The sequence below is a fragment of the Strix uralensis genome, chromosome 1 (genome assembly GCF_047716275.1).
Source record: "Strix uralensis isolate ZFMK-TIS-50842 chromosome 1, bStrUra1, whole genome shotgun sequence".
Lineage (NCBI taxonomy): Eukaryota > Metazoa > Chordata > Aves > Strigiformes > Strigidae > Strix > Strix uralensis.
The window spans coordinates 21,348,561-21,367,472 of NC_133972.1; the positions used below are offsets into that span (position 1 = coordinate 21,348,561).

At 44.8% G+C, this 18,912-nt stretch overlaps 1 protein-coding gene across 1 annotated transcript; it reads right to left on the minus strand.

Moving 5' to 3' along the window:
- Window positions 1-3,774: 3,774 nt before the first annotated feature.
- CX3CR1 (C-X3-C motif chemokine receptor 1) lies at window positions 3,775-16,133 on the minus strand. Its single transcript, XM_074859037.1, has 3 exons — window positions 15,990-16,133; window positions 14,677-14,748; window positions 3,775-5,400 (listed from the first exon to the last, which is right to left on the minus strand). Exon 3 carries the CDS (start codon window positions 5,396-5,398, stop codon window positions 4,334-4,336), a length of 1,065 nt encoding a protein of 354 aa, XP_074715138.1. The 5' UTR covers window positions 5,399-5,400; window positions 14,677-14,748; window positions 15,990-16,133; the 3' UTR covers window positions 3,775-4,333.
- Window positions 16,134-18,912: the final 2,779 nt, after the last annotated feature.

The window sequence follows — 18,912 nt, forward strand, 5'->3', positions numbered from 1 at the left end:
TTGAACAATAAGTACAGAGGAAAAATGTTAGCAGCTAGGAACTGCAAAAGCAATGGTGGGGAGACATAGTGCAACTTCTAGAATTCAAATTCGGGGAGAATAAAACTGGTAACTGTTATTTTCTTTGGAAGACTCTCCTTTGATTTTTAGGGATAGCTGGACTTGGAACTTGTCCCTTTGTTGGCAACAGAGTGTCCTGCTAGGGCAACAGTTTTGTATTGCCTATGAGATCTCAGTGAGGGACCTCACAAAGGTGATAGAGACAAAATGGAAATGACAGAACTTAACCCATAACCAATGTGTTTATAAATAGTTTATTTGTGAAATATAGCCTCAAAACTTCAGATTCTCATGGACCAGGACTTCAGATCCACCCGTAGCAAATTCTAAACTGAAAGGAAATATGTGGGTAGCGACTCCTTCTGCTGTCAGTGTTGAAAATGACAGCTTTCACTGCTGAGTGATTTTCCAAGTCAGTGTGATGCTCTGACTGGCTACATTTCTAAGTTTTCTGTAAAAGTTAAAAACCCCAAGAGGTCAATGAAAAGAATTCAGAGCAGCCATGGTCAGCTTGAATATAAATCCTATGATTTTGGGACTGTCATATGTGGATGAGAAGGACTTGCACTGGCACCTAAAAAAGATAATGATGTCCATGTATCTCACTGTAAGCAGTTTGGCTAAATATGCGTCTTGTTCATCCTATTTATAAGTAGAACATGAAGTATAGTTGTGAACCTGCTGAGAAAATTTGGATTCAGGTTTTATTAGTTCCTCAAACTGTAACCCAGCTGGGAAAAGATTTATGTTAAGTGTCAATGTGATTTTCAAACAGGAAGAAAGTTGATGAAAAAATAAGATGCAAAGATAGCTCACCACCCTTCGAAACCCTAAAGCCCAATCCCCCCACCAAACCCAGATATTTCCTGTCTCCTTTTTGCACAACCAAATACTATTCAATGGATAGATATAACACGTGTGCGTGCGTGTGTGTGCATTTTCATGTGTAAATTGTGACTTGCTAAGTAAGAAAGAGTCTATTCTTAATTTATGGCAAATGAAAAGGTTTTATCCCATACTGAGAAACTGGTTTACTTTCTCACATGTAATGAGTAGGGTCTAGATGTGGCTGGTCCTCAAGGATGTGTTGATCCAGTCTAAGGATATATGCAGCATTAGTGCTATCCATAGAAAAGTGTATGCTGTAAACCAGCTGGGCAGATAGAAAGCACCAGTTTCCTGCTGCAGAGGTTTTGAAAGAGAAGTAGTATCTTTAAAGAGAGGCTACAATTAACTCAAAGTCCAGTGGAGGAATTTAAAGAGACATCAGTAGGCTTTCAGTCAGGCTCGAATGATGCAAAGAATAGCTCAAGGAGTGTAATGTATAAAATTAGCGGAAATGCAGGAAACTACACAGTATTAGCTGTCACAAATCACAACAGAGGTGTGGTGTGGACAGGAGCTGCAGGGCTGCTGCTTCCCATGCATGCTGGCATGGTGCAGCACCATGAAGAACAGCAATGCCTGTCTCTGCTGCAGCTGAAGCCAGTCCTGGCAAAGTTTGCTACTGGTTGCCCTCAGAGCATTGGTATGCTTCATGGAGGCTAAAGTTTTTTAAGGGACAATTATAACAAAACTCTTCCCGCTAATGCAAACAAAACAAAAGTGTTGATTTTGGTTTTCAGTGGGTTTTCAAAGATTTACCACTTCTGCTATGAGGAAGCATCTGCATAAACTAGCTATTTGTTGCAGATTCCAATGCCTAGAAACCCCCCTGAAGCTTTTAATCTCATACAAATGCTCAAATATTAAGCAATAAGACCTTGCATGTAAATAGCAAATTCTATATAATAACTTGCAAATACGTGGCATAAAAATTCATGATGTTATGTTGGCAATCCTTGGAAGTCTTCCATCGCACAGTGAGGCAAAGAAGACAGAAGTGCAGGTTGTCAGGAGGGACCCTTGACTTGGTAGTGAAGGATTTTTGCAGATGCAGTTTCACGCGTTGCAGTTTGCAGAGGACGAGGCCTGTCAAGGCAGATTGACTCACAGTAGCAAGTCTGCACTGCCAGAGGGAGATGCATCTGGAAGGCGTGTGTGCTGTGGTGCACTGTGCTGGTGATGGGTAGGATTCCTGGGAAACCACTGGGACTAGGCAGGAAAATGCTCTCCTTTCCTACAGAGCTGGCAGAAAGCTTGCACCTTTCACTCTGGAGACAGCACATGGATCATATTTAAAAGTGCCCTTTACACTTCCCACTCAGTAATTCACCATTGTCTGAAAAATAGAAGGAAAGTTAAATAAACCAAGTGAGATTGCATTGGTCAGCCTGGCAATCCACCCTCTTCAGGCTGATTTCATGCAGATGACTTCTTGTTTAGTCTCAGAGTACCTTCGTCTTTCTTTCTGCACATCTTAGCATTTCTTTAAAAAAAATAAATTGTAAAAATGCCATTTAAAAAATACCACTTGCTTGGGGGTGGGGACAGAGGGAGTTGTCTTATCTCACTTGCTTAGGTAGACTTAATTTTGAAAAGTTATTTAATTTCAAGTGACACTCATGCTACATTTAATCTTAGACAATAAGTCTGGAGTCTGGAAGTCCACTTATAGCTGAAATTTTAGAAGTTGAGCATATAGAATATATTTACTCCTGATACAAGGCATTTTATGAAAAGGGACTATTGAACTGTAGAGTGTGCTGAATGTTCAGCAGCAAAAAATTGAGTATTTAATATTTGTGGAATTATTGCCTATGGAAAATTGCTCAATGGAGAGGGTCTCCTCCAAGCTTTGTTAGAAACAAGGTGACACTAAGGTCCACAAAGAAAGGGCCTACTCCTCCCACCGATACTCTAGAACAACTCTTGTGTAGTTGGAAAGTGAGTGCATTTCTTCAGATTTGACATATTGCCAGTTCATCAGTGTATAGAAATAGGGTCCCACTGGCATGGACTCGTTTTTTAAGATTGGCCCTTGATTTTTCCTTGTAAGGTGATCTCAGCTTCATAGATGGCAACAGTCCTTTTTCCATTCGCCTAACTCCAGTCCACAGTGCCAACAAAAATCTCCTTTGCTCTTGCAGCAGATGATGGCAGAAGATTCCCAGGGAGGCCCCTGGGGAAGGACTCTCAGTTGTGCGATTGACATTTTCCACCCCACAATGCATTGTCATTGCAAGAGTAAAAAGGATATTTGGAGGCTGTGGAGCACACATGATAAATGTGTCCTCTGGGACACATTAAATCTGGGTACACCTGCAGGTTTCCTTGGGAAATCAACTCTGGTGGGGGAGGCCAGAAAGGTTGAGGAAGGTTGTAGTAAGCAGCATGGGCAAGTGGTTATTTTGTCCCAAACATGTCTACGATGGTATAGACACAGTTGGTGTTTACAACATGTGGCAAGCGGAGCACAGGTGCAAAACGCATACTTGCCATGCTCTGCAAGCAATTCACAGCTTGATTGTGTCATATTTGGACCAAGCACAATGATCCCCAAACCCGTACCTCAGTTCCCATTGTCCCAGTGTGCGCTGATGTCCGCTGATCAAGCTGGCAGCCCCTCGCTCAGCAGAGTGCTTGGGGTTGTGCTGAGGGAAGGCTCCACCAAACTCTGGCCTTTGGCTCAGGCCACAGCCCATGGAAATCAGGAGATATGCCGGCTGGCTTGGATCAGCTCCAGGTCAGGTCCCAAATCCTTAAGGGTGGTCCTTGCTCTGATTATTGCATGCTATAAACATTGGTAGCACTAAACACGTATTCAGAAATAACTTTTTTTTTAATCACTAGGATTTTATTGGGTATGAAAGCACAGATAAAACATTTATTGCATTCAATAATCCCAGAAACACTTCCATTTGGATATATAGCATCAAAAATATACCCCTTTACTATAAAAAAGATTCCCTTTTGCTACCAGTCACCTGCCGTTCATTAAAGAGATCTCTCTTCCCTTAAAAAGTTAGTTTAGTCCTATGTACATTTTACCACATGCATACACCAGTGCATGTACAAGTTTTGATGATTAAACTGTTTAATAGCTTCCCTATCCTTAAATTCTTCTCCATTTCCTGTTCTAGGCACAGAGCACTGCTTTTGCTTCTACATTCCCTCTTCTTCTCTCTTGATTTGATCCCATGTTCAGCGTTGACATATTGTACTCCTTTTTTTTTAAGATCTTTACTGGTTTAGAATATATAATGCTTAACAAAAGGTATGTCAGTAATTCAGTGCAGCCATTAAGTCTCTTCATATGGGTAATGGCAGTTCCTCAGCAGTGGCTAGCTCTGCAGAAGACATAGTTACACACATATCTTCTTCACAGAGTCTTTTAGACGAAGACAGAGCCATCCTGGTCGCTGGTGTTCAGGGTTATGTTGCTGTTCACAACACTTTCTGCATAGCTGGCTGAATAGGTGACCTGGTAGCGACTGCAGGGGCCACAGAAACACAGGAATGGACAGTACTTTAAGCAGACATGATAAAGGTATTTCCTGAATTTTTCCCCAGCAAAGGCATAGATAAAAGGATTGAGACAACAGTGACTGAATGCAATGGTTTCAGTCAGGTGCATTGCATAGTCCAATGATTTAATTTGGTTGCAACTTGTGAATAACTCATAGTGCTTTAAAGTCTCTAGAAAAATCAGTACATTGTAGGGGGACCAAAACAGAAAAAACACAACCACCACAATCAAGATCAGTTTTACAGCTCGTGTTTTTTTCTGATTTTTGCAGGACACCAGGGTTTTGATGATCCCACAGTAGCAATAGCATATGATACAGACTGGGATGAAGAAGCCGATGGTGTTCAGCTCCACATTGCAGAACACTGGCCAGATGTTCTCCAGCTCCTGGGGGAAGGCAGAAATGCAGTCATTTTCTACCAGCTGGGAGAACACAAAATGTGGCACTGAAACCAAAACTGCTATTGCCCATACGCCACAGGTTATAAGAAAGCCATGTTTCACTGTTCTGGATTTCAGAGAATATGTTGCCCGGACAATGGCCAAGTATCTGTCGATACTGATAACAGTGATAAAGAACATACCCCCAAAGAAACCAATGTAATACAGTGAGGAAACAGCTGTGCATGGAATAGTCCCAAGGGTCCATCCACGCACTGTGTTGGAAGCCCAGAAGGGGAGGGAGATCACAAAGAGAAGGTCTGAGATAGCCAAGTTCAGGAGATAGACGTTAGTGATGCTTTTTTTACTGCCTTCTTTCACAATGGCAAAAATGACCATTAGATTCCCTGTGAGGCCAAGAGCAAAGACTGCAATGTAAAATATTGGCAGAAATATTTTCCCAAATTCTTGGATGTCAGTCTTACTGCAGGAAAAAGCACGTTCATCATAAGCGTATTCAGCTGTTGTTTCTGTGAATGCTTCCATCATGGCTAGAGGCAACATGAAAAGGGAAAAGAGAATAATGTTAGACAGAGAGATCTTGAGTATCTGCTATGGTAAAATACTGAGAGGCCTCACCAACACGCATGCTTTGGGATTTTGTCACTATTTGGATTAGTGCGAGTTGTATTGCTGTGGAGGTGATGGTAGTTACTAACAAAAGCCCAGACTCTGCTGTTCCATGTACTTCACTAAAAATTAGGATAGGAAATTTAGGATCAGAAAAAATAAATGAGAATTTCAAGGTCTGTTGAATAAGTCTCTGCTTATCGGAAGAGCAGCAGAAGCAGCAGCAGACCGACATCTAACTGAGCTCTGCAGGTGGTGCATCACAGTGTGAGAAACGCAGGGGCTCTCCCGGTCTGCTGGGCAGTGCTCAGCAGGAAGCGGTACCTCACATGTAGCTGTTGATCAGCCTGTGGTGCCTGTCAACACCACCAAGAGCTGAATCTCACCCCACACATTAACCCCAGGATGAAAGTGTGGTAAGACGCCCAGTTTGGCCAGGTCTAAGCTGATGCTTGCTGACATGGGAGGAGCAAAGTTTGCACTGGGACATCCCTTAGGAGCAAGCATATCTTTGAGGAGGTTTTTTAAAAAACTCATTGTATGATCAAAAGAAGAGAAATTGTATTGACCCTTTTCCTCAGGCACCAAAGTGCCTCGTGACCTCTTCCTGCCTTGGCTGCGAGGTAGTCAGGTTGGAGGCAGGGTTTGTTAGGTTGGAGGCTGCACCCAAAGAGTAGGGGGTGCAGGTGTGTGACCTCTGGGATCACTGCTCTGGACATCAAATAACTCAGGGCAAGCGTCAGTTCCTCCGCACTTCCTTGGGATGTGGCCTTCCAGTCTCTTCAGATTTCTGTTTGCAGGGAACCAAAAATCGTAGAGGGGTGCCAATGTTACTGCATTCAGTCTGCTTCCTGGTTGGGGTAAAGAGCTTGTAAGTATCCATTACTTGCTCTCACTGTAGGAAATGAAGGAAATTGACTGTGATATGCTGTGCAGAAGCCCAGGGAGATGACAACATGGCCAAACCAGCCTCTTAAAGCTGAGACTGAAAGGAAAGGTCAGCGATAACAAAACTGCAGCTAATAATTAATAACCCCTTGGTCACAGTGCACAATGTTCTTACAGGAACCCCTGTTGACTGTAAAGAAGGGACTCAGTTCAGTGACTGTAAGCTGTCTAATACAGATGTTTACATCTCCTGTTAGCGGGAGATGTAGTCAATACGGCCAGTGAAGAGCAGTGCCTCTGATCCAATGCAGGTCAGGCCAAATCTGCTTTAGGACAAGACAAACTGCTTTCCAGACTCTGCTGACCACGTTGATGAAGCTCCTTTTGACTATAAGGAAAGCGTGGGCACAATACTCAGTGGTAGACACTGATGGTGTATAACTACTCCCACTTCTGACACTGGGAGTGAAGTGGTTGGAATCCCAGCCTACATGTCCACATTCCACTGATAGCAATAGTTTTTATAGCCTCTGTTAAAATAAACCTTGCATGAAATAAAGATGTCCTGAGGTGTGAGACACTCCTTGCCCAAGATGTTTCATATAGCATAGTGGTAGCTACAACAAACTCCCCCAGGGGTGGCTGCTGTGACTATATGGACATTTTCTCTTAATGCCTCATTGCTAGAGTGCCGTTTGTGGTGGGGACCATGAATTTCTGGGCTCTTATTTTGTAGTAATTTCGGAAAGAGGTTTTTTCATGCTAGTTGGAAATACAGGCTCTCCATTTTAAAATATCTTCTTATTCTGAAAGTTCAAAGCCTAGTTGTCCCCAAAACATTTAAATGAGAAGCGCCCACAGTCATTAGAAAACAATCTTCGTGGTTTTGCACAGGAAAAGTGGGCTAGAAGAAGGGCTGTCTCAGCACTGGTTGTTTCAGGGCATGGGCACAGTGCAGGGAAGGTTGTTTGCAGCAGGCAGGCGCACCCATGGGCTGAGCCGCTCTTGCAGTGTCTTTCTACTTGAACTGGGAGCTGCGTCTGCCTGCAGAGGCTGCCCAGCCCCTTGCTTGCAGCCCAGTTTAATTGTCCAGCTTCTGGAGATGTGATATTGGACACCAGCAGAATTAAAGGGGACGAACAGGAAATGCCTAGGTGTTGGGGCAGAAGCTGACAGCAATTGCAAACAAGATATGCATTTTCTACTGATGAGATAACTAATTAGAGTTGCCTACAGAGTTATGTAACAGGTTCCTCATCTATTCATGGGTCTGTCCAGTCATTATCTACCCTGTTGAGGGATACAGAAATGAGCAGGAGCCATCATACATAATCCCAATAGCTCATCATTTTCTGCCTTCCCATCCTGATACTTTCTTTCTCCCCTTCTGAGACTAAATGTATGCAGCAGGTGCCTTTAAAATGAAAAGAAGTGTCGGGGTACACCAAGTCTCTTGTGCCAAATATGAACCTCTACACCAGCCCGCCCAGCTCCTTGCCACTGAGCTGTTACCGCAACCATCTGCACAGTGCCAGAGCCTCTCTCTTACTCTGTGGGCTGTTGTGCTCCACAGCTGGTTCTTCACTGAGGCACCGGTGTGCGGTAGCTGAGGGCTACCGAAATGATTGGGGCTGGAGCATCTGGTATATGAGAAGATGCTAAGAACTGAGTTTTGTCAGCCTCAACAAGACACATTTCAAGGGGGATCTAGGGAGAAGGTGTAAAGGTGAAGCACACAACTTTTCTCGGAGGAATAAGAGGCAAGGGCCATGGGAAATTGTTGCTCACAATATGGAAAAAGAATTTCACCATGAGGGCGGTGAAACACCAGGACAGGGCTTCAGGGAGGTTGTGGGATCTCCATCCCTGGAGATATCTGAAACTCAGATAGTCCTGCTCTGAGCATGGGTTTGGACAAGAGACCTCCAGAAGTCCTGTCCTAACTTCGTGACTGTGACAAAGCTGGACAGAGGCCATGATGTTTCTGCAAAGTGTCCCAGTTTCTTCACTGTGTAAGCTCCTGCTTCAGACATGTCTTTCCTGGTGTGACGAGCAGAAGTCCCATTATGCACAGAGGAAAAAACTGATTGATGCCTGCTCATATCCAATTAGCATCTTTGCTGACTGCACAGGCATCCAGAGGGGGCTGATTAGTGGTGCTTGCCTAGACTGTGTGCTGTGTGAAAGCCCTGATCTGTAGAGAGGCAGCACGCATTGGTTTACTCTCCTCTCTGAGAGCCTCTAGCTGTGCTGATCTTTCCCACGCTCACTCCCTTAATTCATGTCTAGAAAGGCAGCTTGTTCCTCCGGAGAGTTTCCATGTGTGTCCATACAAGCTGCTGCGCTCTGTTGGGCACAGGGAGGATTTCACCCATGTAAAGAAATGCAGCTCCCACCACGGGGTAGCCCTCAGGTCTGGCAGACTTCTGCGCAGGCTGCACCCACTGGCATTGCCTGGAGAGAAAGCTGGGCTTGGGAATGGCTTGGGAATATCTTGGGAATATCTCACAGGAGAACATTTACACCAAGGTGCAGGATGAACTCCTGGCCTTCTTGAAGTAAAGAGGAACATCACTTGGGCTGGGATTTTTCCTGAAGTACCTTTTCAGTCTAGCTCACTGATGGGGATCATTTATTTCTGCAGTAGCAAATTATTTCTTTTACCCCTGGATGGGTGGTTGCAAAGCCCGTGGTACCTATGCCAACAGGAGGGGCAAGATGCTGCATAGCACGTCCAGGAGCAGTAACAACTGCACTTACCAGAATGACATTAGCATGTGAAAATGCTGGCACAGTCTGTGGCTTGTTCACTCTGGATTTTGTGTATCACCAGCCACACACTCGTATCCTTCCACCACCACCACTCATCCTGCATATGCAATGCTGTCAGTTCTTTTTGAATATTTAGCTCCTCTGATACCACTTTGCTCAGTTTAAGCTGATGTTACTCAACAGGTGGTCTACAAACTCCAAAGGTTCCCAAAATGCAGCCCATGCCAGATAGCCATAATGTGGTGAAATTTTATTGAACCCTAAAGTGAGGAAACTTAGCTCAGTCCATCTTCCACCCTTCCCTGCCAGGTGTTCTCTGTCAGCCTTGTAAAGCTCACTGCAGCACATGCTATAGTCTTCTCACTGTCAGCTTCAGCCCAGTTTTCTCTCTTGTGCTTACAACAAACATTCACCTAAGGAATGAAGTGAACTGAAGAGCATACAGGACACTGAAGAAGGACTGCAGGGCTGCGAGCTCCCTCCACCAGACGTTTTCCCTTGCCAACAAATAGCAGATTCACTTCTGCTTCTCATGGAACTGCTCAACCGTTTTGCTCTCTCTCCAGATTTCCCCAGCAGTTGTACACTCTACTCCCCACAAACACTTCTGCTTTTAGTCATGTTTACAGCTATCTTAAAGACAATAGTCTGCAGGACCAAAACCCATTTCTCAACCCAGCTATTCCAACCAACTATGTGCGCTAAATGTAATACATAGGGAAGTGAAATTATGCGACATCCACAAACTCCTCTAAGCAACAGAAATTGCATTTCAACCTTCAAACAGCACTGGCATCAGGCTTGGTGACACAAGAGCCAAATCCTATTTATGCATCTGATCTTTCCAGTTATCACGCCTGGCGCTTCAGCCAAGTGCCACATTACAAGCTTTACTGCCAAGAAAGCAAGTCTGCAAGCACTTTGCCTCTCCGTGATGCCTCTGCCATCACTGAATGAAAAGAAGTTAAAAAAAAAGAACCAAATCCAGACCTCTGCCAGAGGGTCACGCTTCAGATTTGCACAATACGCTGATTAAAGTATTTAAGCCTCAGAAAGATTTTTCACACCTTAGTCAGCATTTCTGGGTGAGGCTGACTTACACACTTTTCTCATGCAAGCATGTTTTCAGTGAACGTTGTACAGGCCAGAGCTGCACGCTGACAATTCATCTGGCCCAGCGAAGCTGTAGGCGTTGCAGGAACCCCTGTGAAACCCTACGGGTCTGTATGCCTTTCTCACCCTTAGATCTGAGCTGCCACCATGCTGCCCAAATATAAATGCATTTTTGCGCATTTGCGACTACACCCATCTGCTTCTTGCTGGCCGGTGATTCTTGGCAAGACCATAGGGCTGTCCTTGGATACCTCCAAATGAAATGTTGTAGCTCCTGGTGGCACTTCTAACACACACAAAAAAAAGAGATTTAAGGGAATCAACCAGAACTGGGTGGAAATTAGCAGGAGGGATGCAAGTCTTAATAGCACTCTGGGTGATACTCTTAACCAGCCTGGTGCCAAGCTTCTACCACGCAATCACCAGACTGCTGCAAATACCACTAAATATGGTTTGGATGCTACCCAAAACAAAACTTAGACTTATGAGCAATACACTAACCAGAGATGTGGCCCGGTTTCTAGTCCTACACCCAACTGGTTCCTGTAATTCACTTAGCTTATCTTTCAGAGCAGGGTGGCTCCATTCTTAGGCGATGGTCTCTGGAGTTGTGTGGGATCATGTTAGATAGCCATGGTCAAAAGCAGGCCCAGCCCAGCAGATGCAGTTACTTTAAATCTCAAATATCAGTCTTTTATTCAGTCCCAAAGTGGGGAGACATTCTCCCCGTTCCACCTCTACAGATGCTGGAAGCAGCTGACACAATGCCGACCTTCAAAAGCGGGAAGCAAGGTGAAACAGCTAGTGTAACCTGACCTTTAACCTGGGCAAATAAAATTTAAACAGTCAAGGGGGAGAGTGTAGCTAATGCCAGTCCACGTGGCTTTATAGAAGAGAAGCTTTAGTTTGGACATCTGATGAGATTGCAATGTTGATAGAGGGTACTGTGTGGGATAGTTGGAGCTTTGACTTGCGCTGCCTACTTATTTGATTGACACATCTCTCCAGTCCAAAGCAGCACAAGCCCAACAAAGCATTACGATGGGATTTGGGCTGGTCAGCTGTCAGATCTCAGAAGCCAGCCATCTGTGGAGGAAGCCTCACCAAACTAGGAATATCGTTTGTAAAAGCTCTGTGGGAACGATGAGTTGAAATCCAAAAATTCTTCAGTATTTTCATCATTGGTCTGAAAGCAGATTGGGAATCAGAGCTGGCAGAGGGAAGTGATAAAAGAGTTAAAGAACTGGACAGTGATTCAGACAGATCTGAGTAATCTGGGGCTTCTTGGATGATTCACTTTGGCTTTCATGTAGCCAAAGTGACACACTTGGGAGTTAAACAGCACAGACGATGTCTCGAGAGTGGGGGCGCATCCGTTAGGAAACCTGACTGACGATACGGGCAGACTCTGAAACTGAGCTCCCGCGATATGGGCAGACTCTGAAACCGAGCTCCCAGCCAGATGTTGCTGTAAGAAAAGCTGATGCAACCCTCGGGTGTTTAAGAGGTGCTAAATGGGAAGGAAAAAAGAGGGAAGACTTTATCATTGCAGAGCTTGACTGAGGCTGTAGGCATACTTTGATAATGCTTGATTTTACTTTTGCTCATGTTAATAATTTTGTTAATATAGTGGGATTAGCCATACCATAAATTGATGCATGGAAATTCAAACCAGAAACATGCAAACTAGAAATCAGATACACATTTTTAATGGTGAAAGGCTAATGACTGGTACAGACTTCAAGTAGGAAAAGAAGATTTTTGCATGTCTGATGGTCTCCACATCAAGAGAAGATATCAGTCTGGGAAATGGTTTTAGGCCAGACACTGAAGAAGCTCAACGTGGGGTACTGGGTAAAAAACTACAGCCCCTGATAGGCAGGGAGGCAGAGCAAGTGGGCTATTGGGGCACACTCGTCTTAACAACCATGACTGTAATAAATGAATGAAAAAGCCAAACTGTCCTCTCCCCAGGTACTTCACCAGCACTAGCTACGCCAAATCCTGGGATGGGACCCCCTGGAAGGAAGTGGGGTCCTGTGAAGAGCACGGAGCAGCTGCTGGGGTTGGGTTATAGGGGAGGCTATATGATGGCTATGGAAAGAAAGCACAATATGGGGATGGGGATGTTGTTACCAAACAGCAGTACTGCCTCTGTTAAACCCTGCATGGTTTCCCTACTTCTAACCAGTTCTTTTATCATTCCTTCATCACTTCTGAGTGGGTGTGGCATAATCCCAGGTGCATCCTTGCTCCCTGCTCCCCCAGTCCCTCACTGATGACTTTAAGGTAATTCCTTTCTTTGGTGTTTCTTTCTTCTGTGATTTATTCTTAGATCAGTGGGACCATTTCTGTAACCCAGCAGAGTGCTGCAAGTTTAATAATTGCTTGTTGATTTGGGTGATTTAATTTATGGAGGCTCCCCCCAAGACTTTGAGGATAAGTTTTTTAAAAGCAAGTAGTGATCTGGGCTGCTTCATTATTGGATTTTCCAACTCAAGGTGGAGTTCAAGGTGCAGAAGCATGATGCTGAGACCTTCTGAAAATTAGGGCATTTAAGGTGTCCTAAATAAAGGACCCAGAAATGTAAGCCAAACAAACCACTGTTGATTAAGATAGATATAAGCTTGAATATTGCAGAGGCCTGTGGTCCCTTTACAAAGGAATTTAGGTCAGAGATTAAAAAAATGCCACTTCCCTGAACCAGTCCTACGGTTTTTACACCAACATCACAAACTAAATTAGAAGTAGACGCTACTAGCTGGAGATGAGCAGCATGTAAATCTACAAACTTAAACCAATAGTTCTGGGTAAAAAAATACATTTAAAAAGATCGGGCTTGGATCATGGAGGGCAGGAGGGGATAATATAGAGTCCAAAGTCCCCAGGATCTCTCTCACCTTCACCTAAGGCTTTACAGCTTTGGAAAGTGCTTTCTCAAAGATGCTCCATGTTAACCTGGAGATAACTGCAGGGCAGCAAGTAACCAGGGCACCAAGTTTCATTTTAACCCATCATATCAAAATTAGGTGTACTCTGATTTATAAAGAAAACGCAAAACTAGGGACTTACTACTGCCTTTGCTGGCAGCAAGGGCTTCACCACCTGTGCTTCAGAGCAACCACAGAGGTATTATTTTGAACAAGATCTTGCTCTTGCTCTGTCAGTGCATGGTCCAGCTGGCCGACCCAGTGGCCTCACTCAGGTTGGTTGTGCTACCATGACACCAAAGCAGACACAGAGGACTGAACCCTGATGCCCTGGGTGAATCCTGTCCCCAGTGGCATCCCTCCACTTGCTGGTTTTGTCTCCCTGCCAGGAAGACTTGCAGCAAGCCATCCAGGGGGGACAGCAGCACAGCAGCAGTGTGTGTGGTTTGCTGGGGCCATGTCAGACCCCATCAAACCCCTGGTAGCTCACCCCGGTGGGTGCTGGTATATTTATAGCAAAAGCTGTAAGCTGAAGCTTTCAGTGGTTTCAGCCTTTGCTTGACTCTGGGGAGGACAAAGCCCCTCTGAGGCTGACAGGGTGGCTCTGCAGGAGACTTGGTGCCTGCACACTGGGGGTCCCTTAATGGAGCTCCTTAATGGAGCAGGGGCTCAGGTTTCAGGGCATGACCAAGGCTCTTGAGCGAGTGAAGATGCAGATAGTCAGATGTCATGTCAAGGCATTTCCCTGGGGTGCCATCGTTGATTCAATCATTCTTCTGAAAGGGATCTAAGCACTGGGGGACTTCTGAAAAATCCCACCAGGCATTGATCTGAACCTCTGGAAGCCAAAGTACCTTTAGAAATCTGGCCCTAAGGGGGTCAGAGCCTTAAATATCCATTTCAGAAATGACTTATGCATTTAGGAAATATGACCCAGCTGTATGACTCAGACTCCTGCGTCTCCCCTGGATCTTAAAATTAAGGTTCAAAAATCACTGAAATGATTCTGAAATTTTTATCTGTGACTCTCAGGGTCATGACTTGTGGTCTTGATCCTATGACCAGATCCAAGAGTCCTCTTCAGAGCCTGTGAAGCCTGAGATGGTTTCCAGGCAGCATCCTGCCCCCAGGGACTGGCCAGAGGATGGGAAATTACATAAATGGTCTGAGAATTGTGTTGAAAAGCAGTATTTTTTTTTATCCTCTCAGAGGCTGGGGAACACCTTAACTCAGCTGCCAGGGAGGCAGTGGCAGAGCTGGGGAGGGACCAGACGCTCTCCCAGGAGCTGCCCGTGGGGCACTGGGTGTTTGGGGTTGTCATCTGACTGGATGATGATTGCCAGGATCGGGATTTTCATGGAAAATTTGTTTCATAGGTATTTCCTACAGCCTGTTAGTTCCCCTGTTTGCCCTTTCTGCTTGCACAGTTTCGCGTGACACTCTCTATCTTTTTTTACATGTGTAGCTAAGCATTTTGCCAGCGTTTTCTCTTACCTGCTCTTCCTCAGTATTTCTTTTTCCCAGGCCTTCCCTTCTTAAGTGGCATTCAAATTTCTTTTGTATTTTCTGTTGAAAGGACAATGAAAACAGATGATTGATTGTAGCTATGTGCACTGTTTGTACTTTTTTATGGTTATCATTCACTCTCTCCTCTAGCCACCTTTATCGTGGCACCCATTTACTACCTGCCCCCCCTTTTTGTTATTAATAAGCTCACATTGCCTCAGCATCCTTGAGGAATCTGAGAAGGCTCTCTAGAAATGGGAGATCTCTTAACTCATCTTCTCCATCATTTTAAGAGAGCAGCACGTATTACCCCTTCTTGGCTGTGACTGGATGAGATTTAAATTCTGGAGTTGTCAGCCCCTTCCTGGGAATATACATTTACTATGTGATTTTCTCTCAATTTACTATGTGTTCTTCTTTGTCAAAATTTAGCTTTTTTGTCTCCTTTTTGGACTTTTTCTGCACTGCCCAAACCTTCATAATCCATTGCAGTTGCTGTCTTTTATCCTGTCACCCAGTTCACTGCCTCTGACTGCGCTGCCTCCATGCAGAGTTTGCCCCAACAGACCAGATTTTGGGAACTGCTGTTTCTGGATCTATGTTTAATATCACACAAGTACTTAATGGGCTGCTGCCACTGTATTACCCAAATGTCTCACCCAAACCGACAGACATCTTTGTACAACATCCTTCCTATGGAAAGCTGAGTCACAGAGAAATTAAGTAATGTGGTCATGCAGAAAGTTGGGTTTTCAAGTTTTTTTAATTTCTGCCATTCTCTTGCTGGTCTGTCTGCATCAGACACTATCATCTCTACCAGACTTTCTGTACTGGGCTGTCTTTCAGCAGCAGTGACATTTGGTTCACTGACCAGAACTAAAATCAAGCAATGCTGGTGAGTTGTGAAATCTCTGAAGACATCTAACAAAAAACATTTAATGAAGTAGAAGGGCTGTGTCTTCTTGGTCTGTCCTTCTGGGCTAATGCTGCACACTAGTCATCTATCAGCATTTTGCTTTAAACTTGAGGACTTCTAGCCGGGGTGAATATTTCTCTTACCACAAGATGCCACAAATAATCAGTCACCAAGCAGAATTTCTCTGCCCTGATCCACTTCAATTAATAAGAGCGTTCCCCTTTCTACTTTCACAATTTATAAACATTACCCACATCATCTTTTCCCAAATTAAATATCATTTAGATTCCAAGCACTAAGCAGTGAAGTTTCCTTAAGTTCATAAGACACCATTTCTTGTCATCCTGCTCTGTCAAATTATAGATAAAATCTAATTGTCTCTTACCTTAATTCATAGCTGCATTGAAAACCAATGTTTTCTTCAAGCTGAGCCTGTTTGAGTTTAAATATATATTTCCTCTTCTTTAGTGCTCATGCCTACCCTATGAAACGTGAACTCTGGCAGGGCAGCTTCCTGGGCTGAGCTTTGGGGCTGAGCTGACAAAGTATTAATGTGCTCTGCTCTGGTCCTGCTGGCGCCTTGTGAAATTGTGAAGCAGAATGCGGCCACTCAGAGGGGCAGAAGGGCTTATGGGGGACCGGACTTGCACAGGAGACAGAAATGCTTGACGAGCTTCATTGTCAGTGTGTAAAAGCTCTCAGCACCTTGGTTCTCCCTATCCTATGCAGAATGAGATATTTTTGACTCAGACACAATGGTACAGTGTATAGAAATACAAGTCTGGTATGATAGCAGGGGCCTCGAGCAGTGGGGACACAGGATGCAGCATAGAGGAGTACAGGTATGCAGTGGTAAAAGATAGGGCACAGGCTAGCACTGGGGACCCCCACAGCTATACACAACTCACTGACGGTCTGTTAAAAAAATGCAGACCCGGAGCTGGCAAAACTGGGTTTAGTGGTAACAGACAGAACAAAACCAGTATCTACCATACCTAAGAGGCAGCGTACATAGTGAATTGGGTGCAACATGAGGTTGCAGACCAGTGAAGACAGACAGCACAGCAACATGTTAGAAAACATATAAAAGCCATCCCAAGCAGATCCTAGAGGGAGGCAGAAAAAAATCCATCAGCATGAACATCGCATTCATCCCAGGGAATGGCTGGAGATGCTGACAGCTCACTTTAACATCAAATCCCACCACCACCACTTGGGTGAAACCACAGGCCTTAGGACCCAGAGGAGCAGGGGAAGGGTGAGTGTAGCACCAGGAGAAGGGCTAGAAACTATGTGTAGGCAAAGTAATCTTGACAGCATTAGTATTCTTCCTTTTTCTGTGACCAGTAGATCTAGACTGATAATGATTGGAGCCTTGAGATTGCCATTACACTAACAATAAATTCTTGGCTTTACCTATACATACGTTGTGCCTCCTTTTCGAGCATAACATCTCTCTGCAGCCCAGGCCTTCCGCTGGACTGGAGGAATCTGAAAGTTTAAAGCATTGGTATGTTCACTAATCAAGGAGCCTTCTTGGCCTCTGACCTGAGCATCATGCTCGGGGTTGCATTACAGGTGCACCCACAACTGGGATGCCACGTAGCACATTTCCAGGCACTGCCAGGACACGCAAAGCAGTTTATCTGGGGTGAAACCAGGCAGGAGGCTGTGCAGTGGGGTGTGTTATTATGGGGATCTGAGACACCGCGTGCAGTTGGGGGCTGTAACAATACCAAGGTCCTCTGGCACATGCAGGAATAAAGTCCTGGAAACACCTCCAGGTACTGTCCCTGCCTCAGATGCCAAGGGAGGTTAAAATGCCTTCTCCCCAAAGGCAGAGTAGTCCCACCTCTGTACAGGCTGAGCTGAATGGGGTTTGTGGGGTGGAGAGCATCTTCCAGGTTGTCTGAGCTGTTGCCCATTGATTGGTGTAGTGAGTTCCCAGTCAAATATTCTTGTGTAAGTTTAGTTCTGGTATTTCTGACAATTACATGTTTTTTCATGACGTTATGCTTTATCTAGCAGAGGTTACATCCCCAACAGCTAAATAACAATATACCAAAGGTCAAACTTTGGGCCTCCAACATCAGCCAAATTATGCAAGTGATGTCAGCCACGTGGGCCAGGGCAAACACCCATGGAAATAAAATAATCAGAGAACCAATACCTGGTTAGGTGTTAGCCAGGAACAGCAAAGATACACTGCTGAAAATAAAGTTTAAAGGTTAGGGAATAGTAAAGGGCCAGAGCAGCAGATTTTCAAAACTCACCTTTTTCTCCTGTTTCTCTGACAAGTGCCAGCAGCCTCATCTGCCCCTTCTTTAAAAATAGATGTAAAGAATTCTGCACTTTTTTCAGGAAAGCATCAAAAGGCTGAGGGCCACTTTCTCCCCACACACTGAAAGCAAGATCTATGACTTCCAAAATCACGTACTTTCAACTTTCAGAAAGATAATTTCTGGTACATGGTACTAAGGAAACATTCTCATTGTGTGAGAACCGGAAAGGCAAATGAAGGCTTCCTCCATGCCAGTGATAGTCTGATGTTATCCCTGCAGCGCTGCCCAAGCTGTGGGTCCTGCTAAAAGTGTGCTGTGGTTCAGAGAACACCCAAATCTAAACCTGTCTCCCATGTCCTCACAGGGATGATGAAGGGCTGCATCCTCCTCTGCTCCTGCCTCTTGCAGCCTTGTAAAAAGGTATGGATAATCCAGTAGGAGTTTCCCCACTGGGGACCTGCACACGCTGAGGTGGTTTGCTGCTGACCTGTAAAACATGGGTTCCCAGAGCCCATGCAGCCACGGCCACCCTTGTGCTGCTGGGCATCCACTCCTGACTCATCAATACTCAGCATAGCAGCTCTGGTGTTGCTCTTTGCAGTCAAAAACCTTGCAAATAAGGGTCAGCACTGCCTGTGTAACAGCAGGAGAGAGAGTCCCCAGCCGCTGCTTGCTTCTGGGTAGAAAGGACCTCCTTACAGCTAGGTTTCCCTGAAGGCAGTTGTCAATGCCTTCCCTGCCGTGCTGCCCAGAATTCAGCCCAAAGAGAACACAGAGCAGGCTATTATCCTCATGAAGAAATGAGGTTTGCTGAAAGGAGTACCCACACAATTTTTAACTGGAGGACTTCAAATAAAGAGAAACCAAGTCAGGCTGACTCACAGACATCCTCTGCAGATCTCGCTGGGAGACAGAAGAGGCTTTCTGTTGTATTCTGCTGTTAGTGATAATGCTAAATAAGAGTGCTGCTCATCATCATGGTGTGTGCTTGTAGTGCAACATGAATAGGTTTGAAATTAACACCTC

Excerpts from the sequence above, each read along its gene's own strand:
- CX3CR1 (XM_074859037.1), bottom strand. The coding sequence starts at position 5,398 with ATGATGGAAGCATTCACAGAAACAACAGCTGAATACGCTTATGATGAA.